This window comes from Pagrus major, chromosome 9 (assembly GCF_040436345.1).
Source record: "Pagrus major chromosome 9, Pma_NU_1.0".
In the NCBI taxonomy this organism is placed as follows: Eukaryota; Metazoa; Chordata; class Actinopteri; order Spariformes; family Sparidae; genus Pagrus; species Pagrus major.
The window spans coordinates 30,657,493-30,680,949 of NC_133223.1; the positions used below are offsets into that span (position 1 = coordinate 30,657,493).

At 46.2% G+C, this 23,457-nt stretch overlaps 1 protein-coding gene across 1 annotated transcript in view; it reads right to left on the reverse strand.

Annotated features, from left to right (window-relative positions):
* Positions 1–22,902, reverse strand: part of hecw2a (HECT, C2 and WW domain containing E3 ubiquitin protein ligase 2a) — a 41,654-nt gene extending 18,752 nt beyond the window's left edge. The window contains exons 1-16 of the mRNA XM_073473660.1: positions 22,525–22,902; positions 11,172–11,837; positions 6,316–6,423; positions 6,015–6,109; positions 5,337–5,403; positions 5,081–5,250; positions 4,834–4,973; positions 4,552–4,652; positions 3,621–4,471; positions 2,263–2,563; positions 2,071–2,163; positions 1,431–1,581; positions 1,138–1,244; positions 797–921; positions 445–630; positions 134–268 (exon numbers count right to left, since the gene is read on the reverse strand). Coding sequence (XP_073329761.1) covers positions 134–268; positions 445–630; positions 797–921; positions 1,138–1,244; positions 1,431–1,581; positions 2,071–2,163; positions 2,263–2,563; positions 3,621–4,471; positions 4,552–4,652; positions 4,834–4,973; positions 5,081–5,250; positions 5,337–5,403; positions 6,015–6,109; positions 6,316–6,423; positions 11,172–11,550 — 3,009 coding nt within the window. The 5' untranslated portion in view covers positions 11,551–11,837; positions 22,525–22,902. The remainder of the gene's footprint in view (positions 1–133; positions 269–444; positions 631–796; positions 922–1,137; positions 1,245–1,430; positions 1,582–2,070; positions 2,164–2,262; positions 2,564–3,620; positions 4,472–4,551; positions 4,653–4,833; positions 4,974–5,080; positions 5,251–5,336; positions 5,404–6,014; positions 6,110–6,315; positions 6,424–11,171; positions 11,838–22,524) is intronic.
* Between the last annotated feature and the right edge of the window lie 555 nt (positions 22,903–23,457).

Below are 23,457 nucleotides of genomic sequence, written 5' to 3' on the forward strand. Positions count from 1 at the left end.
CCTGTGTCCACAGTGCAGAATCTCCAGAAGCATTTTTTCCCTTTAAATCTGGCCTCTCTAAACATTACAGTGTCTCTGCTAGCTTCAAGTTGACTCCAGGTGACATGTGGTGCAGCGGCGGCTAGTCTCTCACCTCCCCGGCACTGTGGCTGCGCTGGCGGCTCAGGTGCTGGCGGTGGGCCAGCAGCCCGGTGGAGCGAGAGCTCTGGAGGGGCAGCCGGGGGTCAATGAAGGTCGTGGAGCGACAGTTGTGATCCACGAAGAAAGGCTGAGGATCGAGATGGAAAAACACAGTCAAGCAGGGACAGAAACAGACGTTCACACTGAGAGTAAAGATTATAAAAAAGACTGAGCAGAGATCACGGTCCTGGGGACACGTGTGCTCAGGTTTTGGGGTAATCCCAGGTCAAATGTCAGAAGTTAGGGGTTCACACATACACACACCTTCCCAGTGTGGTCGTGCTTCATCTCCCAGCCCCGGGGAAGCTCCAGCTGCTTGTTGGAGAACATGTTGAGGAAGGTGACGAGGTCGCGGTTGTGCTGGTAGCGCTCGAAGTAATGAGCGTCCCGACGCACCTTACTGATCATGTGCTTCAGGCAGGTGTTGCTCGTAAACATGCGGTAGGCACTCTGGGTGGAGAGGGGAGAGAGGTGATGTCATCAGAAAGGGACGAGAGCAACCGAGAGGACAGTATTTTCATTTTTCATTCACTCAAGATGGAGGACAGTACAGTGTGTATGTCTGTGTGTATGTAGACAGAAGTGTGTAACAGAGGTGAAAGCTGTTTGTACTGACAGGGTTTGAATGCAGCACGGTGAAGAAGTCGGGGCTGCACAGGAACTTGGCGCTGGGCGACTGGAGCAGCAGGGAGAGACGCGACCGCCCGCTGGAGTGAGCGACCGCACTGTCTCGTCTGTATTCTGCAAAGAAAAACAACCAGTCACACTAATGAGAACAGCTCATCTCATGAAAACTCAACTCTAAATGACATATCAAGCATTCAGTGTCAGTGATATAAAAGACTGTGTGTGTAAACAAGCATTTCAAGAGGTGACTCATCCTCGAGAGGTGAGTCACTGAATTGTTCCTGTGAATGAAACCTGTAATTTGTCAGTTTTGGGTCTATTGACACTAACCAGAGATGGAGTGAGGCATCAGATCACTTTCTGGTTCAGGGAGCAGGTCGACCGGCGCTTCCTCCGCCCGGTCACTGTTGGTTATCGTCCTCCTGATGCTCTGGTACCTGTGACCCACAGTAAAGATGAAGTTAGTGAAGAGGAAGCACATTTTACACTATTTTAGCAACGATTGTCGTCTTTTTCATACAAATTTTTACTTAACTAGTTTCTCTGAAAGTCAATTAAAGTGATAAGTGAGGCATCTTTTTAAATAAAGTTAAAACAGACAAATAAACAACAGTAAATCGGACCTGCGGTTGAGTTGCTCCATCTGCTGGATGGAGTTGGAGCGGGTCAGGCCCTGCGGGGCCGGAGGTCCGGTGGGACGCTGCCATGTGGTGGTTCTGTTCACGTGGTCCACGAAGAAGATCCTCCCATGGCTGTCGATCCGAGCCTCCCAGTCTGAGAGGTGATCAATAATTGACAGAAGGTGATTAACGCCTCGGGGGAACAAACAAACGACTCCAGACTTCTGAACTCGTCTACAAGAAGAAATCTTTTATTAATCATCTATTTTAGGATAAAATGTATTTGTGCGTTCTTTGTCTTTGTCTTCATTAGCACAGCTAACAGTCTACAGACAAGCTAGGAGCCAAATGCTAAAATAAGCATGCTAACATCTTCAATTCATGCTCATGTTTAGCAGGTTTAATGTTTACTATGTTAACCATAATAGTTGAGAGTGTTAGCATGCTAACGTCTGCAAAACAAAATGGAAATACTAATTAAATCACAGTACTTGAGTAAATGTACTTAGTTACTCTCCATCACTGGTTTTGGTTCGGGTCAATCAGTAGGACACGGACACACAAACAAACACAGACACACTGCTACACACAGATGACTACACACTGGACAGACAGTACAGTGCATGCAGACACACACACTCACTGGGAGGCAGCGGCTCGTCCACGCGTTGGTATCTGTGGATGTCGTGACGGACTGAAGGGAGCGAACGCACAGGATGACCGTTAACGTGAGATCCTGAGCACCGCAAACCAACAGAAGACCAAAATAATGTTTTAATGTGGAGAAAATGGTCAAACTTAAAAACAAAAAAGTCCCCAGACAAACACTGATTACCTTCCTCTCCATCTGTTTCCGTGGTGACCTGCTCTGAATCGGCAGACCCCGCCTCCTCCTGTGGCTTTGCCCCCTCCCCTTCCTGTTCTTCGGCCACGCCCCCTGCAGCCTGCATGCTCAGCCTCCTCGCACCCATCTCCTCCAACTCCACCTGCTCGATGGGCGGAGGAGCTTCTCCTTCAGCCTCGGCGCCGGAGCCTTGCCCGCCTCCTTCGTCGTCTACGGCCTGATTGGTCGGCGGAGTGCGGGACACTACGTCTCCCCCCGGATCTATGGCCGTCTCCGCTCCCTCCTCCGCTTCCTGCAGAGTGATAATCGTTACAGGTGAGGATGTTGGTCACATACACACTGATATGCAAAGACATTCGCACCTACTGCTACAAAGTATGTGTGAATTACAGGAAGTCGGTCAACACAGCGTGAGGAGCATCGGCTCCGTCACCACGGCAACAAAAGAAAACGGAGAAACTTTGGACTTCATGCAAAAATGTGCTGGTGCGTAGGAGTAACAGCTAAAAGAAACAGTCTGAGAATGTTTGTCTCAGAACCTGATGAAACACAGAACACCAGGTGTCACTCAGGAGTCTCACTGGTACACGTTATCTCCAAAAGACCGACTGCTTCAGAACATGTTATTTAACAGCCCTGTGTGAACGTGGACCGACGGTGCTGCAGTACATTTTTATGATGCAGTGTCACATGAACGCAGCCGGTGCTAGGACCCAGCGGAGGCCGCTGCTCAGTACAGTGTGTACACTGTGGGGACGGTAACGACACTCAGAGTGGACCGAGGCTGCACGTTCAGCCAGAGACGGTAAAGAAACGGTACGATGACATCTGACCACAGCAAAATATTATTAGAAGACAAAAACAGAAACAGACGAGCTGAGCGGATGATGGTGTTTACCAGCCTGCTCATCGTAATATTTATTAGTGGCAGTGCTGCAGGTGATCAACTCACAGCTGTCTGGTTGTTTGGTGCTTTTAATCAGCAGATTTTAAACAATAAACCTAAAAAAAGAGCATCATTTCAAGTTGTATTTTACCCAATAACCTGTCGACTGTGTTGTAAAAAAAAAAACCTAAAGTCAGACTTGAGTAAAAGTAAAGATATCCTGCTAAATATTACTTATAGAGTAGACACTTTATTGTCATTGTATAAAAAGAAAACAATGAAACTTTGTTTGTAGCGATCCTGTTCCTGCCTTTTCTGATTTTATCTTGCAGACAATTAATTGATTTATTATACAAAATTCTGTCAGATGACTGATTGATAACATTAATCCTTATTTGCAGCCCTTAAAGAGACACGCTTTAGACTGATACACAACCAGAGAGTTGAGTCTCAGTGAACTCACCACAGCAGTGGTCAGTGTGATCGGACAGCTCTCTGACGATGACACGACCGTCTGCTGGGCTGTTGCCATGGAGCAGGTGTCGATCTCGGAGGACGGGTCCTCGAGAGGCCCCCGACCTTCCTCGTGGACCTCTCCACCCTCTGGCGGAGCAGTATGGGACACAGCCTCTGTGAAAGGAGCCTCCTCCACCTCAGAGAAGACGTCTGGCTCAATATCGTCCAGGTCCAGACCTGCCCCCATCCCCATCCCCAGGACCGCCTCTGCATCCGGGGGCAAGTCTTCTGTCCCACCACATGCCCCCTCGAGCTCCTCCTCCAGCACCGAGGCCTCCAGCTGCTCCGGCTGCAGCTCAGGAAACGGGTCTTCTTCCTCTGTGACATCTGGAGGTTCCCCATTCATCAACAGCGGTGACAGCGGCACCGGGGAGATGTCATTGGCCCCGGACCTCTCCTCGTCCTCGTCTGAATCGATGTGCAACATGGCGCTGAGCCTCGTGTGTGTGGGGAAGCTCGAGCGCAGTTTAGGTGAGGCCGCGCCCAGGGGTCTTTCACCCGGGCCTTTGGGGGCCTCAATAGCATCCAGGCCTTCCATGAGTGATCTCTGGAGGATCTCATGACCTGACAAACCTGGAGGTCCAACAAATCTGGCCTCAGCTCCAACAAGAGGCAGTTCCTTATCTGGTAAGGCCGTGGCGCCGCCCTCCCACATGCTTTGTGAGCCCTGGGAGCCAGTAGGAGACGGGCCCGAGGAGACCACTCCTGGAAGATGGTGGGGAAGGTCCTCATCATCGGAGGGAGTCCCTGGAGCTCCGTTCAAAGACGACATGCCAATGATCGAATCAGGAGAGGCACCTACAGCAGGCGGGGAACATTTAGTGGTCAGGGAACAAGTTGTGGCAAATACTTGAAATACAATTTAAAGTCAGATTTACCGTCCGGCCCGGTCGAGGTGAGCTCCACTTTGAACTGCAAATGGCCGCTGACGTGTTCAGTCGGCAGGCGTCGACACAGGGGGAAGCTCACAGGCTGGATTCTGGACGGACAAACAACGAGAAAGAAACCCTCAAATTTAATCGCACAACGTATAATTTCTGACGCTAAGGGGCTCCGAAAGTCATGAAATCTGTCCTTCTGACCAAACTAAACGCTGTAGCTGACTGTAGATCCATAAAGTACACTCTGTGTGAACTTATGTCGGTATGTTTTCCACCCACCCTGGTATTTTTTCTATAAGCCGCTGCACAGGGATCGTGAGCTGCCCGAGGAAGCGTTTGATGATCGGTCGACTTTTTGCAAACTTGTCCTTCACCTCGATGTACAGGATGTCTGTCATCAGTGCGACAAACGTGTATTTCTGCAGAGAGGCAAAACACATGAAGTCAAATCATTCTCAATCGTGTACCGCTAATACACTGTTTCAAAGAGTGTGTGTGCGTTGTGTAGTGTTTCAGTAGTCGTCACCTCTCCATGCCAGACGGGGTTGGTGGTGTTAGCGATGATGGCTGACCGTCGCTCCTGTCCGTGGTGGCTGAAGATGGGGAAGACGCTCCTCTTCCCTGGGTGGATGGACATCTTCAGGTACGGGTCGGGGTTGAAAAACATTCCCTTCTTCAGGCCTGTGGCGCGTAGATCTGCAAGAAAGCATCAACAACAGCAGGCTTGTGAGAACGAGACCGTTATGTTTAATTTTGTCTTCAAGAAAGTGATTCCAACTCACCTGTCAGAGTGAAGCTGATCAGTTTTCGTGGATGTTCGACGCCCACCTGCTCCGCCAGCCCCTCCACCTGAGAGAGGACAGATGACGACAATACTAAATGGACTGAAAGCTGCACTGCTCATCGCTGAAGTAGCAGAGAGAGTTACATTATTCAAATGGATGTTGGGGATTAACAGTAGGAGGTCCATATGTTGGGATAAATTGAGCATTTGGCCGTCAATCAACAGGACGGTATGAAACCCGGGTGTGCAAACTCTGATTTATGTGCCTGCCTGAACCACAGCGAGGCTTCATTATGTTTACTTCACAGGACTGCTGATCATTTTCTCAAAGACTTCTACACATTTCCAGAGAGATTTCCAGACAGCCATTTGTTTCATATTCATGTCTGTCCAAAAAAACGACTTCCAGCAAGTTGAATGGAGTAAACTTGGCCCTGCATGTTGGTGCGCTCACAACAAAAACAAACGTCTAATGTGATAATCAACAAGGCTTTTAAGCAAAGAAATTGTGCATGAATGAGTCTCAGATCCAGGATAGAAAAGCTAATCCAAAAATAAACCAAAGTATTTATAATTCTTTGGTGTAATTTTCACCTCTGATGCCTAATTTTAACCGTAATGATGGAGCTGAACCTGAGACTGTGAGTGTCTAAATATAAAACCGATTCAAACAGACCAGGACTGCAGGGTTCTTCACGGTGATGCAGGGGGTCGTTGCTCTCAGCGCTCCGCTCACTCCGTGGTAGTACTTGAAACAGATCTTTGTCTCGGCTGCAGAGGAAGCAGCAAAGAGTTATGGGATGTGGAAGCAGTGCAGAGATTATCTGCCTATTGTTGGCCAGAAAACTGAAAATTATACTGTGGAACAACTGATCATCAAATACAGACGCTCTGGGCTGGCGGCTCGGGTCGGACGCCAACACAAAGTGTGAGTATTTGAGTATTTGAGTATTTAGGATCAGATTTTGGCAACTTACGCTCCATAAAGTAGGGCCCGGGCTCCAGCCTCCAGACGATCTGACCCTTCTGGGTGCCATTCACCCCTCGGTTCTTACAGTCCCACACGTTGGACGGACTGGTTTCATCTGAACAAAAACAGAGCTGTCAGTTAACGTGTGACAGATTACCGTGTTTACATTCAACCCTGATTTCAAAACCGAAAGCCACGACGGCGCTTCGGGCTCCGGGGGTCGTCGTCGCTGCTCCTCGCTATGAATAACTTCCAACAAAGCTGCATCTGTTCCGCCTTTCAGCGTGTTTAGTCTGCAGACACTTTTTCCAAAACACAAGTTTGCCTTTAATCAGTGAAATCCAGTCCCCAAAAATAGCCTCCCCCCCCCTCTACAACCTCTAAGCAGAAGGACAAACAGCAAACTTCCCGTGAGTTGAAAACAGGGAGGGGGAATTCCGCTGGTCGTAGCACTTTCACACACAGATTAATGAAGCACCAAACTCAGCTGAGTCCAGGGAGAAGTGTGCGCTCTGCATGTGTGTGTGTGTGTGTGTGTGTCTGTGTGTGTGAAGGGGAGGGCGAGTTGCTTATCATTGAATGTCTGCTTAGTCGAGGAAAGCGGTAGCCCCTCTGGGGTATAAGACCCTGGAGCAGGTAATGAAGTCCTGGCAGCCTTATGATCGATATGAAGTGACCTGACGCCCCGCCTGGCACCAGCACTTTACACTATCTCTTTCTCCCACGCAGCACTCCTCTTCACCTACCAGGTTTGGATCTGGTTTGTCGACTGAATCCAGTTGTGTCCCGGAGGTCATTGGAAGTAAAACTAATAGTTTCCTCAGCAAGTTAAATTAGATTCTTTAATGAAAAATAACCTCGCAGCGTCTTGAATACGACCGTCTGTTGTGCTGCAGGTTGACCTCTCTCACGAGTCAAAGACAAACATTGTTTTCAGAAATCCATTATCCATTACTCACACAATACATCGTGATAAACAGCTCACAGGCTGTAATTTTCCTCTGAGCGTCAACCGGTAATTATCTGGTGTACAGAGTAAAACTTCACAGGATAATGTTATGTGCCCATCGTGACGGGGGAAAACCAGAACTGACGGCAGATTGAGATCTTTTCTTAAAACATTAATTATGTTCTTCAGGAGCAGCAGATTTTTCACAATATGTTTTGAACCCAGTGGTAGCGGTAAGCATTTAGCAGCTCTGGTTCAAATCAACATAATTAGATAAAGGCAGCTGCTATTCGTACCCAAACCATAATCACTTCCTCAACCAAATCACGTATTTTTGTTGCCTAGATGTGACCAAATGTTGAATCAAGCTGAAAATAATAAGTCATTTAAGTCTGAAAACAAGTCAGCGTAGACTTTTTGTTTCCCACAGGACTCTAACTGCATCTCATGGGTGAATGTCTTGTGTTTGACCCACTTATCAATCACATCCTCCTGCCACTGTTGGTCGCTCTTTACGCTACATGACCTGATGAAAGTTACCTTACGAGGCAGCTGGATTCACGAGATCACGCTCAGAATCCTGTGAGGAGCTACGGGCAGCTACGGTCGTGGTTTAGATGTTTCAACAAGCGAGATAATCTTCTTCACTCTTCTCTTGACTGACTTCAGTAAGAGTTTGATCTACTAACTGGCTCTGCCGGCCGTAGCGCTCTCCTACCGTTGATCTGATTAGTTGAAGTCAGCCCGTCACAGGCGGTAATAGACAGATAGATCATACTGTCATCTGCAAAGTATTTTACGAAAGTACCTGACCTTTTCCAAACAGTTTGTAATGGATCCTTTCCAGATGGATCTGTGAAACAATCAGGTGTAAATAGCTGAATTCCTGTCAAATGACTAATCTCATCCTTGTGCAGATAGATGCTCCATAGATAAACTCAAACGGCATTATAGAGAGCTGAAGTAAAACCAGAACTTCAAATCAAGACTTCAAATAAACTATGTATTTATCTGCCAATATGTGGTGTGGTTCACTCCACACGTCTACATGAGGACGATCAATTAAAAAAAACAACAATCTAATAATTGTGTTTATTTAAAGGTTTACTCCATTGGTTTAAAGACTGTTAAGGGACCAATAAAGAATCATCTAAACCAAAAGGTCCAGATGTGGGTTGGGCCGATGATCGTCCATCAGTCATCGACTACTGAGCCCTGTACCAACCCTTGTTGTTGTTTGTGACTGTGGTAGAGAAAATGAAAATAAGTTTGGTGCTGCTTAACATGCAAATGTCTCCAAGTCTGGGTAATTATTTTCTTTAAAACCAGCTCTGTTAGATGAAACCAAGACGCTCGGTTACATTGGTGGCAGTGTTTCTTTTCTGCAAACCGCTGTTAGTGAGCTTCCTCGGTTTATTTAACCAGCTAACTTTGTTTCCAGCATCTGAGGCTGAACACAGATTAGTTACAGACATGTGGTTGGTGGAGACAGTTTTCTTGGTTGGGTGAGACAGCTGGAGGTTGCTGACTGAGGATATCATCATATGCCAATTTGGCAGACATCGCCCAACTCTATCGAGGTGTCCAAACTTTTAGACTTTTCTATGAGTTGAGCTCCAAAAACACTGGACTTTACATTTTCCATAATGCCACCAGTAGTATCATTTTGTTTGACCCTCCCTGCCTGGTGAACACCAACATCTTTCAAACCCCATGCCCACAGTTTGTAACAAAAGCTCTCTGTGAAAAATGTTTAGTCTCCAGGCTCAAACATGACATTGACAAAGCTCCTCCGGAGCCACAGAAGACATGATACAGCTGTTTTTACAGGCTGAGCGCTGCTCCTCGTGATGACTCAAATGACCTTTATGTTTAAAACTGCTGGAGTGCCCTTTAAATATTTCTGCTTTTGTGGCTTTTAATGAGCACTGTTTCCCACAAGCTCTGAACCACTGTGGGTTAAAATGTCAACGGCAAAACAAACAAACACAAAGACTAAACTTCTAAAAGCAGAGTCTGTAGTAGATCCTCATCTGTCTTAATGAATATGGAGAGTACACCACAGGAACGCGCTGGTTGTTCACTATCACTCCTGTATTACTTTTCACCACGATGGACACTTTGAGCCTGATAGCCTTCTTCAGCACTCGGGTCAAAGTATTTCCTCCCTGTCAAATTCCTGTCTCTAAGCAGGACTAGCTTACATTATTGGAGACCACCGAGCACGTGCAGGCTTTGTGATGGTGTGTATGTTATTGTACACCGAGGCAGAGCTGTTACATGTCGAGTCAGCCTCCAGTCCTGTGTAAAGTCTCAGCTCCTGTTGCAGTATTGACTCAGAGTTGGAAGCTCCTGCACACAAGACTCTACCAGCTATTCTCAGCTCCCAATCACAAAACACTGGGATCAGCTGAAAAGCTTTGAGGACAGGTGGGGTCGAGGCAGCTCAGGATGTCGGCAAGTTTCCTTAATACCTCAGCAAAAATGATTTTGGGGGGGAAAGCAAAAATAACGTTATAGAGGAACTGAGACCAAGAAAATAATCAGAATTGTCTTTTGTTTCTTTTTCTTCTGCTGATTCTGATCATGTTTGTGCAAAAACGTCATGAAGCATCCCTTCTTTTTATAGCATTTGAGTTGCTATCAATCAGACCTGCTGCCAATCGTTACAGAACATGGTGAAAGTTTTGGTCATGAATCCAAAATGTTATTCTTAGATCACACCGTAAGGCATTATTATGGATCCCTCTTGTTTTCTTGCAAGACCCGCCCTTCTCCGCCTACGATTGGTTGCCTCTGCTGGTTGCGTTCTCTATGCTTGACTCAAACTATAAACTCGGTGGTTTATAAGCTGTAGTCTCCCCCCAGTAAACAAACCGACCTCTTCAGGCTCCTTCCCGGTCTGCTGCTGCTCCTTTCAGCAACTCTTTGCTGCCAGAGTGACTCTAGGTTGGGCAGAGCAGACAGGCCAGGTGTCCAGAGACACTGATGTTTCTACAGGCAAAGATGTTGGTGTGTTTACCGGGGAGACTACAGCTCACAAGCCGCTGCGTCAGCTACACCAACGACAGTTTGTGTATCAAGTTAACCAAAAGAAAAACCCAGATACAACCCATTAAGACCAGACAACCACTGAACATAGTTAGGACATAGCATGCTAGCTAGCTAATTCTTGTCTCACTACTCTTTAATTCACTCAGCATTTGTTGCACAATCTGATTGTGACATGCACCAAAATTTAGATTTTATTAGTGGACACATTATGAGACTAAGGATGTCATGATACCAGGATTTCAAACTTTGATACAATACTAGAATGAGAAAAAACAATAAGAAGGAAAAACAGTCCAGGATTTTTAATTATGATAATAAACAATTTTAATATCTGCGCAGCCTTGGTTTAAAATCTGATTTTAGATCTGTTTTTTATAGCTTCAGCACTTTCAACACTATCAGATGTGGATGAAGTATGGTAGTATCCATACATCTGACAGCATTTAATGCAACTATGATTTTATTAGACCCATCTGACACAGCGTGACATGTAATGAACCTGCAAAATTGCCGTAGGAGCTTTTGAAGGCAGTCTTAAGTTCTGACCTATTAAAACCAGAGCATTAAAAAATCATTAGCGTAGCAACAGGCAGACCTTGAATAGCTGCATACCTTGCATATTTATTATTAGGACCATGCATAGGGTTCAGTTATGCAATGAACACTATCACAGCTTTAAGATAAATCTGTGTGGATGCATTTTCAGCATTCAGGCCACTTGTGAAGACCTGTGAGTTGACTTGGACCTGTCCTCGAGGACTTGACACTAGTGTTGACTGACTTGAGATCTGACTTTGACCTCCCTCAGAAGAGTTCAAGCAAATCAAAAGCAGCTACATCTGTAAAAATTATCATCTCACCAATGTGGTACAGCCCGATCCAGTCGGTAGCATCCACTTCCTCCTTGATGTCCCAGGATATGACGAGGTTCTGGCCGCGGTTCAGCGTGTACTCCAGAGTGGACGCCGTCAGCGACGACCGGCTCTGTGAGGTCACCAGGTCTGTGTCGCTGTTCGCCCTCGGAAGCCCGATCGGACTGCTGACGACTGAGACGGTATCGACGGCAGCGCCGCCTCTCTCCGCTAGGGTGCGCAGGTTCTCCGGGCTGAGGGTGTGCCGGAGGTGGGGGCTGCGCCTTCGTGGAGCTGAAAGGTGTTCCCGGCCCCCGACTGCGAGGTTGGGTGGGTTGTGGGAGCGGGTCCTGGGCGGGAGGACCGCTGTGGCGAGGGAAGGACGCATGTTGGATGTTCAGTGAGGAGCCAACTAACAGCTGATGAGAAGGAGCTTCTTAAGGATTGGACTGGTCCTCGAAGTGTTGACGCATTTTATGGTTTTATCCCTGTTGAGTCAACTTTAATCCTCATGTTTGAACAGTGAGAGTTGGGTCGCCTTAAAAATAATGTGTCGAGGCTCCCGTTACAGTCCCTTTTGACTCCCGCATTATATCAGAGCTCTCGAAGTAGAAGATCCAACAACAGTCACGATATCTGCAACTCTGGTTTCATGCGATTCAACGGATAGGAAACCTAAAGACGCAGAAAGAAGAGAGAGAAAACAGTAAGTCACAAAACTGCTTCTGCACAACAAAAGCAATGATTGCATGCCGGGAGTCGCAATCAACAAATGACTGAACAAGCATTAGTCACCAGGGGGGTTGTTTGCTGTCAAAGAACCTGTCACCAACACAAATAACCCGGCAGAAGCATTTCACTCCATCCTCTCTGCTCCGACAAGCCTTCTAATGACAGAGGAAATGGATGAGAGCCAAGCGCGACTCCTTTTATCTTTATTTGAGTTATATTTATTAGTTCATAGTGTCGGATCGGTGAGGAGTAAACACAACATTTACTTCTTTGAATGATTAATGAAACACTTAATGAGAGCGTGTACGTTCCTCCCGGTGGTACAAACAGACCTTCCGAGTGGAGTGAAATCATCTAATTTGAAATCCATTATCTCTACGTGACCACTGGAAAAAGAAATCTTTAAATCATCCTCACTCACACACACACACACACACACACACACACACACACACACACACACACACACACACACACACACATCTCTGCACTGTGTTTCTATGGTTTCTGTCAGTATAGGCCGCCTCTGTACAAACAGAGAAAGGAGACAGGCAGCTGTATCTGCCTCACAGGAAGCTCTTCAATCAGCAAATGCCAGTTTAGGAAACAGTCTGGAGAGTGCAGTCAGAGTCTCCACCAGAGCCATTTTGTTTTTAAAGGAAGGACGACATGTGACTCCAGAATCTCGCCAAAGGCAGCTGGTTTTTAGACGAGTCTTTTTTTTTTTTTTTTTTCTTTCTTCCCCCGTCGGTGAATAGCTTTGGTAATATTCAGCTAATATGCGCCTGGTGCAGTCACTGGAAAACCATGTGGGCTGCAGTCTGAGCTAAGCCCTGATATCTTTGGCATTTTAAGTGAGTGTACGTCTCAAAAGCTGAGCTGTTCACTGATGCTTCCTCTGCAGGTCTCAGTGTGTGGTCTGCACTGTACGCATCACTGTATTTAATAAAAACATTCGGCTTGTGAAGCTAATAGCCTTTTAAATAAGAGAAACTGAAAACCCCACAAGCTAAACGTCACTCCACTTCAAATGACGTGTGGATGTAAAAGAGTAGTTCAACGTTTTGGAAAACACACTGAGAGATCAATACCTCTCTGGTATCAGCACGGTGAATATGACGCTAACACGGACAGCTAGTTAGCGTAGCTTAGCATAAAGACTGGAAACGGAAAAGCAGCTAGCCTGCCGCTGCCCAGAGCAAGAAATCTGTTTAATCTGTATTCATTTGCAGGGACTTCTTTTCAACTTGAACCATGTTGATATATTTGTTTACATTTTTAACCATTAAAAGTATGCCGAATTAACTATTATCAGTTCCTTTTTGCAATATATCCATGGATGTACAGATAACTATCGCTAGATTACGTTGATAGTGATTAAAACCTAAAAATGTGATAATTCTCTGCCAAGTTCTGCAGTTGTAAGAAGCGTCTTCCTTCTATGACTTCGGAGCAGATTTACTGACGTTTACTTGAGATGAACATGAAAGATAGTGATATCGTAGTAAAGTGTCGATCACACTAAATCTAAAAATATGTGTATTATGTCTGTGTGTTGAGATTTGACCAAACTATGACTCCAACAACGAGTGCAATTTTTTTTTACCTTAACTGCCTCTGAGCTGTGTGCCACTGCTGCTCCTGCCACACCTGTTGTGTTTGTAAGTGAACTAAACTACAATGACTAACCTCGTGTCCATCTATCTATTTCACCTCACGCTGTATCTTTGCCTCTGGTCTCAACATCTTCAGTCATAGTTTGGAAACCGCTGCTTTAAATGTGGTCAGCTCTGGAGGAGAGAGTTGGATGCAGAGTCAGACCTTTTGGAGGAATAAACACCCGGAGGTACATCAGAGACGAGCTGTTTACCAACGGGAGGAGAGCTCAGAGACTATTTTTTAACTTTTGGGACTAAAAAGTGGATTTATCTTCACTCCTGTTTATCAACCTGACTGCAGCAGTGATCAACTTTACTTCCTGAATATAGCGTTTCGGAGAGGAGAGGGAAAAAAGGAGGGGGAGAACCAGAGTCTCTAGTCACAGCTGAGGTCATTTTTAAAGTTTAATTCACGTCACTTTTAGTGTCTTTGCCGACTTGTCTATCCTGAAAGTTACAGCAACAGGCGACCAAACTAAACGCACTGTTACGTCGAGTAAACTTGTGGATTTCTCTGGTTTGAACATTGTTGGAAACATTTGGGATCATGTAAGTACACAACTCAACGAAACATATGACAAAGATCTAGTCGTATTTTAATACATATGACGTCCTTAATGTATACTTCGGTCGTCATCTCTGTTCTGTACTTTGCTAATTTACTTTCCTTCGCTGCACACGCTCACAACTTTCTCTGCATCGTCCATCAAAGTGACAAAAAGTGCAAAATCCTGCTGTCATGGTCAGTTAATATCATCCATGTTCCCTCTGCGCTCTTTCTCTGCAGGCTGATTTGTCATTATCCTCTACGCAGAGAGCTAACAGGCTGATCGTGTGATATAAATAATTTTAAAAAGCGATTCACACGCAGTAACTTACATGAAACGTGTCGTCTAATTTACCGTATATACGACCCCTGAGCTTCACAATCAATTCACTTTGCATTTTGAACTGACTGCACAGAAATGAACCTCCGGGCTGATGTATGTGGATCGGCTGTGTTTCCAAATAACTCGGGGCCTGATATTGAAATAAGATCTGCTGCATTTGACATGGGGAAAGCCTGGACGCTCCTGAGTCGACAAGATTACCAGAGCGCGGCCCCATCACACACACACACACACACACACACACATGCGTGCATGCACTGCATACAGGGATTTATGACAGAATAAAACCTTCATCACAGATGCAGGAATACGTAAATCCTGCTCACGTGTGCCTCATACGCTGTCATGTAGCAGCAGCAGCAGCGGCGGCAGCAGGGAGGGGCAGCGTCCACAAACAAGCAGAAGAAGAAACAAAAATAAGTGTATATGTAACTGCTGAGTCGTTATGTAAGTGTTCCTGTGGTCCAAGCAGCGTCCACCCTCCCCTCCTCCTCCCTCATGTTCGCCAGGCATTGTCTAACCCTGATGTGGAGTGGGAGACGCGGCGGCGGCTGCACTCAGAGCAGAGGGGATGAGGAGTCTGTCTACCAGCTCCACACAGCAAGCACACACCAAAACATGACCTCAGGAGAGGGCGCCCAACAATCTGGACTCGCTCCTTTTTTTTTTTATTCCTCTAAAAGACTGCATTTCCCTTTATAATCCCGACTCCACCGCTCCTCTCCGCTCTGCTCTGACCTGCTGAGGGGATTACTGATTGATTCTCAGGAAGTGGACACAGATAAACAAGGTGTTATATGAGAATACCCAAAAAATGAAACTCTCCGGGAGGATGTTAAATTTGACTCCTGTCATTCGAGCAGCGTTCTGTTATGAGGCACCAAATACTTTGTACTCTGCACCGCTGTGAGGTGAATACTAAAGAGAGGCACATCTGCAGCAGAGGATCTGATGGAGCGGCAGAATGTGCTCGATTGTTGCTGTAACAAAGCGTTTCTTCTTCCTAGAAGAGGAGGGCAGAGAGGACTTCCAGGTGTTTGGGACAATAACAACGACGCCTTTCTGTGTGACAGGTGTGTTTTATGAAAGCAGAGGCTGAAGAAGTCAGGACTGACAGGCTCCATCGTAGCGTTACGGCTCTACACGTCCTGTCACACCTCATACCGAGATCTGCCAACACATCAAAATATTGATTCATGTCACTTTCAGGGACGTTACAAAGGCTTACATTCATTTCCTGGAGACTTATCCTAACCTAACCCTCACCTTAAAGGTCCTACTTGTAAGAAAAGTAGATTTTTGAGTCTCTTTTCAGACACAGATTCTGCAATATCGCCTCTACACCGCCTCTGTTTGTTCACACTGAAGTAAGCAGCCAAAAGAGGCGGCGCTGTTCACATCATAACGTTGAGTTCCACCTGTAAATCTCTGTAAATGTCTCCGCCGGCTGTTTATTATCATACGGAGCTCGTTATAAAGTGTTGTGATTGAGATCCTGACCCATCATGCATCCTGGAAAGTGACAAAGAAGTTTTCTGCTCTAAATGTCATCACATAATCACCATCAGTGAATAGCGGACGCTGTCTGGCTCTCACTCACGGAGTGGGATGCTGTTTTCCAGGGGAGGTCTGACCATTAAGGTGATTTTTCCTCATTAAATTTGGTGATTTTTGTTCTATATAAGCTGCCAGAGACGGTAACTACAACAACATTATAGTGAAAGGTGACAAAGACATTGTGAGTTAAAGATTTTTGCTCAAAATCGGCGCCAGATTCCCGCCTTGAAAGGCAGTTTGGGGTGGCGACCGTCCCGACCGACCATCCAAAGCGTTTTTTCTGACACGACTCTTTGTACTCACGCGTGCACGACGTTTCCTCTGGTTCTCAATCAGATCCAATCAGGATATCCTCCCCTCCTCTAACCTCTCGTCCAAATGTGGTCCCATCTGGCTGGAAACAAAAAACAAAGATGGCGATTGGCTGTGATGCCAAACTGGACCACAAACGGGTCAAGATGTTGATGGGAGTCACAGGTCGCAGCTGCTGTGATCCCACTGATAAATGGGTTTCCTGTATGCGTTGAGAAAATTCTCGCCCTTCTTCAGGTAAGTTAATGCTTCAAAAATCCTCTCGGATCAGCTGGAAACTGCTTCGTCACAGAGCTGAAAGTGTGCCGCTCGTTTTTAGTCTCAACCCTTTTTGTTTGTACTGTGAGATGCTGTGACGTCAGTACAGGGATTCCTCCTCCTCCTCCTCCTCCTCCTCCTCCTCCTCCTCCTCACCTTCCCTTTTCTGGCTGTGTGTGTGTGTGTGTGTGTGTGTGTCAGTGTCAGCACAGGCACCCCTTTGTGCCCCCGTGGAGGTGACTGCTGCACTTTACAGCCTGACAGAACGGGCACCTTGGGGAGCTGGCACACACACAAACACACACACACACACACACACACACACACACACACTGGCACTGAGGTCTTACTGAGCCTCACTGACACATAAAGTTAAGAACAAAAACACACAACCAGCACAAAGAAGCATTAAAACACACTCTGACAGAATCTCTGACTCAGAAGATGAAAACACTTTCTTCTTCTTCTTCTTCTTCTTCTTCTTCTTCTTCTTCACCAGCTACGTCCTCCCTGAACACCAGCAGCATTAGGAAGGCGGGTGAAGGCTGAAGATCTCCACCTGACGACGACTCACTGCAGCGTCGTGAGTCATTCAGAGAGAACGGAGGCCACAGGGCTGCAGCCACGGCGTTCCCACTTCACCAGAAAGAGTGCAGCCGCGTCTCGCTCGGGGTATTTCTCCTAACACATCGCCCTGGGTGTACATGTCTGGGATGAGTCACTGCTCGGGAGGTATCCCCCAATGACGGGCCTCGCCGAGTCCAAAATGGCATTTACGCTGTAAGACTGATTGATATCGGCCTCTCTGAGTTTAGAGCGCTGACCTTTCTATAAACGGCAGTGCGGGCTGTGTATGGATTCATAAAAGGCATAAAAACTGTACACTGACACGAACTAAAGCGTACGGACGGACTCTTCTTTCTCCTCAGTCGTATCTGGAGCAGTGACTGAGCGGTCAGTCATTATAAATTTAGATTGTGCAGCGAGCACACGTCGTACAAACCCACACTCTGGTATATTAAGCTCAAGCGGAGACCGCAAAGTTTCCAAAAATAGCAAATGAAGATGAATTTGGGGGAAATGAAAATCAAATGATGGATTAAAACATCGACAGCTGCGCCTGAACTTTCTCCAAAGACTGAAACTTAACAGCGGGGGTCTGGGACTCTGCCCGCCGTTATTGGATAGTGAAAATAAAAAACTAATTAGGGATCCTACACGTTTTAAATAAAAAAAATGCATAAACTGAGATCTATATCATATTTATTTAAAGGTGTAATATGTAAGAATTTGCAACCTGTGTAATTAGAACAAATAGCGGGCAGCATCTCACCAGAGTTAGCACTAAACGCTGCTAACAGTAGCTACCATTAGCTAGTTAGCTCAGTGAAGATGCCACTAGCACGGGTTTGTTTTGGACCAGGACAAACCAGGGTTAGCTGGTTAGTATGCTAACATTAATTTTTTAATGTTTCGGACTTAAATTCTTTCATATTGCACCTTTAAATATATATTTTTTTATCTAGAAACAGCTCTCCTCTAGAATATTCACATTTGATGGGACGGTGCAGCCACAAAAACAAAATATTTCACTCATCATTAAAGGAACAGTTCACCCAATATCGAAAATTCAGTCACTGTCTCCTCACCCTCATGCTGATGCAAAGTCAGGTGAAGTTTCGTAGTCCACAAAACATTTCTGGAGCTTCGCAGCAAAACAGCGTCGCAGCGTTCTCCTAAACAACTGAAGTAGATGGAGACTTGTTTTAAAACGCTAACACACCTTTTCATCGCTACGTCTGCCGTGCGTGATGTGCACTGATGACGCCAAATTAAAATAATCCATAATTTCCCTCAAATGCATCAAACTAAAGTAACGAGCCCGTTTTGAAAGTGTGAGGAGGAGAAAGTTCAGATATTTGTGTTCAGATGTAGAGAGCTAAAGACGAAAGTTGTGTTTAGTTGAAAGTTTTTTTATCTGCTCCATCTCTGCTTTCCATAATGAGGATGAGTGGATAATGACTGAATTTTCATTTTTGGGGTGAACTGCTCCTGAAAGAATCATCGGTCATATCTGGAGCAACGACCGAGCGGTCAGTCATTATAAATTTAGATTGTGCAGCGAGCACACGTCGAACAAACCCACACTGAAGAGGAGACCACAAAGTTTCTAAAAATAGGCTGAAATTGGGGAAATGTAAATCAAATAAAGCCAGAAAATATCTAGAATGAAACACCCAGCTACACAGCAGACAGTCAGACAGTCAGTCAGTCAGTCAGACAGTCAGCAGTCAGTCAGTCAGTCAGTGTGGAATAAAACGATTCTACCAACCTTAAAACGACCTGAGGGGACGCCGGGGTGATAACGGGTTAATGATGGATTAATAATAATGACCTCTGCACGGAGCAGACGGTGACATCACTGCTCCCTCTGTCCCGTTTTAACTCCTGACTCATTGGCTGATTCAGTTTCTAATAAACGCTTCGCAGCCTGTAAAGTCGGAGGGACCTCTCAAAGTCACCTGAGTCAATCAGGCCTCTGAGCTGATAATTAGACTCTTTCTCACATCATTACAGTAAAATTACAGTCTAGTAACACACTCCACGACTCCCTTTAAAGCAGAGTGAGTGCTGATGAATGAAGGGTGAATTAAGTGACGTTTTATAATACTACAATGTGGATATCATTTCTTAATTTCAGTACTGATAGCAAATAATAATTTTGATATATTACTTTAAGGAATATAAATGTTTTCTTTAAAAATCTAACAAAAGAGGTTTTTAAAGGAGACATTCAGCTCTTTTTCAGGTTCATCATTTATATCTGGGTTATAATAAAACAGGTTTACATGATTTAATGCTCAAAAAATATTTTTTTTCTCGCTCTGTTTTAGCTCCTGTCTCTTTAAGGCCCCTCCCTCCTGAATACCCAGTCTTCTCTGATTGGTCAGCTCACACACGCCTGAGCCAGCACCGCTAACAACAACCGAGCAGCTGCGCTAAATCAACTCTTACCTGCCAGACTAGCTGTAGGCATAAATTATGCAAATGTGTGCCATGGTGACGCAGTGTGATGTCACAAAGTCACAGAATTAAAGCCCCACCTCCAGTCAGTTTGTCATCCAGTCTAACGGTTGTTTCTCTATCAGAACGGAGGTGTAGTTAACAGTCGTATGTAGTTATTACCATCGCAACCAGACTATCAACAACACGAGCGTGGATTAGCGATAGCATCGACATTAGCATGGAGCAGCAGCGTGAACGTTTACAGCTGTCACTCAAACAGAAGGTCTTCTTGTGTCCTGAGGAGCTGCAGAGTTTGTTCGGGGTCCAACTGTAACATGTGCCGTACATTTACAGCCAGTAGACGACTTCTCTGACGAACTCTCCTCTCTGCTCAGCTCATCTGGCGAACAGTCTGGTTCAGGAAAGGACTCAGAAAAATATGAAATATCATAAAAATACCAGAAGACACTGGAGGGGGGCTTTAAAGGCGGGACTACTGACGAGGTGTTCAGGAGCAGTGTTTTCTGTGGGAGAGAACACACTGAAGGAAAGGAAACAAATTAAAAGCATGATATGTCTCCTTTAAAGGTGCAAATAGAGAAAATATATGATATTTTTTTGGGCAGATCTTTCTGGGACTTGACTGTTAGTGTTATTAAACACACCTGCACTCATTATGACGAGTCAGACTGTCTGCTGTGGTCCAGGCTGTCACTCCTCACGTGTGTTTTCAAGTGAGTAAGTTATGATAAAGACCAGCTGCCGAGCTCTAAGAGGTGTAACTACTGTAGAGAGGGGCTGGAGAGAGTTCAGCGACGAGGTCTCATCAGGTAAACTACATGAGAACACCTGTGTGAGACGCAGGAGCTTCAGAAAGTCACAAAAGTTAATTCCTCAGCAGTCGAACACATCAAACACATCAAGTCACCGTCAGGTCGACTGGAGGACGTCTGCTCTTCATGTCAGGAGACACTGATGGATTCTCACAGTGACCCTCCACTCTGATCACTGTAGTCTGAGACGAGGTGAAGGCAGCAGTGCATATGATGGTGGAGTCAAAGAGGACTTCTTCCAACAGATTTCCTTTAAAGGTGCAATATGTAAGACTTTATTGCTGCACAGATAGCTCCTGAAGTTAGCACGCTAACCAGCTAGCCCAGGCTCTGATCCACTAGCTCCTGTGCTAGCAGTGTACACATACACACACCCAAGCACCCGGTCCAGACCGCTAGCTGCGTTTAAAACAAGTTCTGAGCTCCTCCAGAAATGTTTTGGAGACAACGAACCTCACTCGACTTTTCATCGGCATGAGGGTGAAGATAAAGTGTACATTTTTTTATTTTTGAGCAGACTGTGCCTTTAATTCAGGAGTCTAGCCAGTAGAGCTGCAACTGCGAGTCTTTAAATTGACGAGTCGATCGAACTTTCTTTATAATCGATTAATCGTCAAACTTTTTCGCAGGTTCCAGCTTCTTAAATGTGAAGATGTGTTGTTTTTCTTCGTCGTGTCTGACAGTAAATGAGGGGTTTTTCTGTTTTTGACTGTCGGCCGGACAAAAGCAGCAGCTTGCTTCGGACTCTGGGAGGATTTTTCCCAATTTTCTTGCATTTTGTATCGCGAAGATCAATCGTAAGCGAGACCGCTGAGCACAGGAGGAGAATATTTTGGATTCCCTGATTTCTCTCTCACCCTCCAAACCTACAAAAACTCTGACACCTCAATCATATTTGGGTGAACGTCTCCTTTAGTTGAGGGGTCTAGCAAGTAGAGCTGCAGCTACTAGTCTTTAAACTGATGAGCTGATCGAACAATCTTTATAATCGATTAATCGTTTCAGTCATTTTTCGACCAAAGTATCAATCTTTCTGCAGGTCCCAGCTTCTTAAATGTGAAGATCTGTGACAGTTAATAAAGATTATTTGGGTTTCTGACTGTTGGTTTGACAAAAGGAGCCACCTGAAGACGTCGCTTTGGGCTCTGGGAGCATTTTTCACAATTTTCTTGCATTTCATATCCTGAACATCACTCTCTGAGCCCAGGAGGAGGAGGATACTTTGGATTCCCTGATTTTCTCTCTCACCCTCCAATCCTTTTAAAAGCTCCTCCACCTGCACTCATCATCAGATATCCGGTCACAGCTGCAGAACCAGGCTGTCAGAACCAAACAGTCTCAGGTTGTGTCGAATTCTGTCAAGTGAGGAAATCTGTTTTATTTGTGATGATCTGCACGAACAAGAATCCAACTAAACTCTCTTTCTGCTGGTCCCAGTCGGGCTCGGGTGACACGTTTTCTGTTCATGGCTCATATTTTGGAGAAAGCTCTGCACGCTTGCACAAAAAAAAAAAAGCAAAGAAGTAGCAGATCTCAGAGACACTGCAGGATCTTCTGATTGCATTAGAGCAGCAGCCACATATGACTGATGAGCGCAGCAGGGTGACGCTGAGTGTAAACACAGAGGCCGTGCACGCTCCGCGCGGCGGGGACGTGAAGGTAACCCCCTGCTCATGGCTCAAATCACGTCAGCGAAATCACGTTACATAACAGTTTGTCTCCAACTTTAATCATTCCGAGTCGACCTGCCGAGGCCGCGCACGTGAGCGAGCAGGCCACAGGGACCCGCACAGGCGGATTGTGCAGGTGTCGTCGCGCGCTATTGGATTACTGTGGGAATTCCCTACGTCATTTTATTTCTATGCGTCCCTTTTTTTTTCTCTCTCTCCACAAGACGCGCGCATGAAAATCGATCAATCGCAACACGGTGCAGAAAACAGCACCAGAGGCTCAACACGACCCGCAGGACCCGCATGACACGCTGCTGCTGCCGCTGCCGCTGCTGCTGCGGTGCTTTAATGACAGATTCTTCCAGCAGCATCATCATCATCTTCATCATCATGAGCGCACCTACGCTGCGCTCCCCCGGCAGGTCCGGGCGCTGCGCTCGGCTTACCTTTGGCGCAGAGGTGGAGACGGTGACAGCGCTGCCTCCTGCTCCCGATCCCGCTCCTGATCCTGGTCCGGGGGTATATCACCGCTTTAGGTCGTTATCCCTGCAGTCCAAATGAGGAGAGACGGGCGGGGTGCCTCGCTGCTTCTCTCCCCCCTCCCCTCCCCTCTCAGATCCACAGCCAGGGCAGATTTGGGCTCGGAGTCACGTATCGAGACGGTATCCCTCTGCAGAGAGGCACCTCGGCCCTCTTTCGGCAGCAGCGTCCAGAGGTGTGTGCGCAGAGACTCCTCCACCAGCACCAGCAGCACCTCCTTCCTCTCTTCTTTCCTTCCTTCCCTCCTGTCTTCCTTCCTTCCCTGCACTGCTGCTGCTGCTGCTGCTGCTTCAGGCGTGCAGCTCACACAGACATCCTTATTTCTGCCTCTCCTGCATCGCAATGCGCTGCAGTCAGAGCCGACGTCCTCCCACCAGCAGCAGATGCACAAAATGTGAGTGAGTGTGCAGAGCGCTGCAAAAAAAGAGAAAAGAAACAGAAGAAGAGGAGGAGAGGAGAAGAGAAGAAGAAGAAGAAGAAGAAGAAGAAGAAGAAGAAGAAGCCCCGCCGGAGGATGGCGTAATGTTTGGTGATGTGCAGAGGAGAGACTCTCCTGTGCTGCTGGAGGGGTTTAATCAGCGGACTGAGGAGGCTGAGATGATCACATATAACACACACACACACACACACACACACACACACACACACACACACACACACACTGCTGCATATTAATGTGGGAAACAGAGTGGGCGGTGACACAAGAGAGACAGAGAGAGAGAGAGAGAGAGAGAGAGAGTCAACCTGTAGCACCACTGCACAGATACTCTATAATGTAATCTATTACATTTCAGGTGTAAATTCTGAACTCTGTACTCGAGCTGCAACGATGAGTCGAC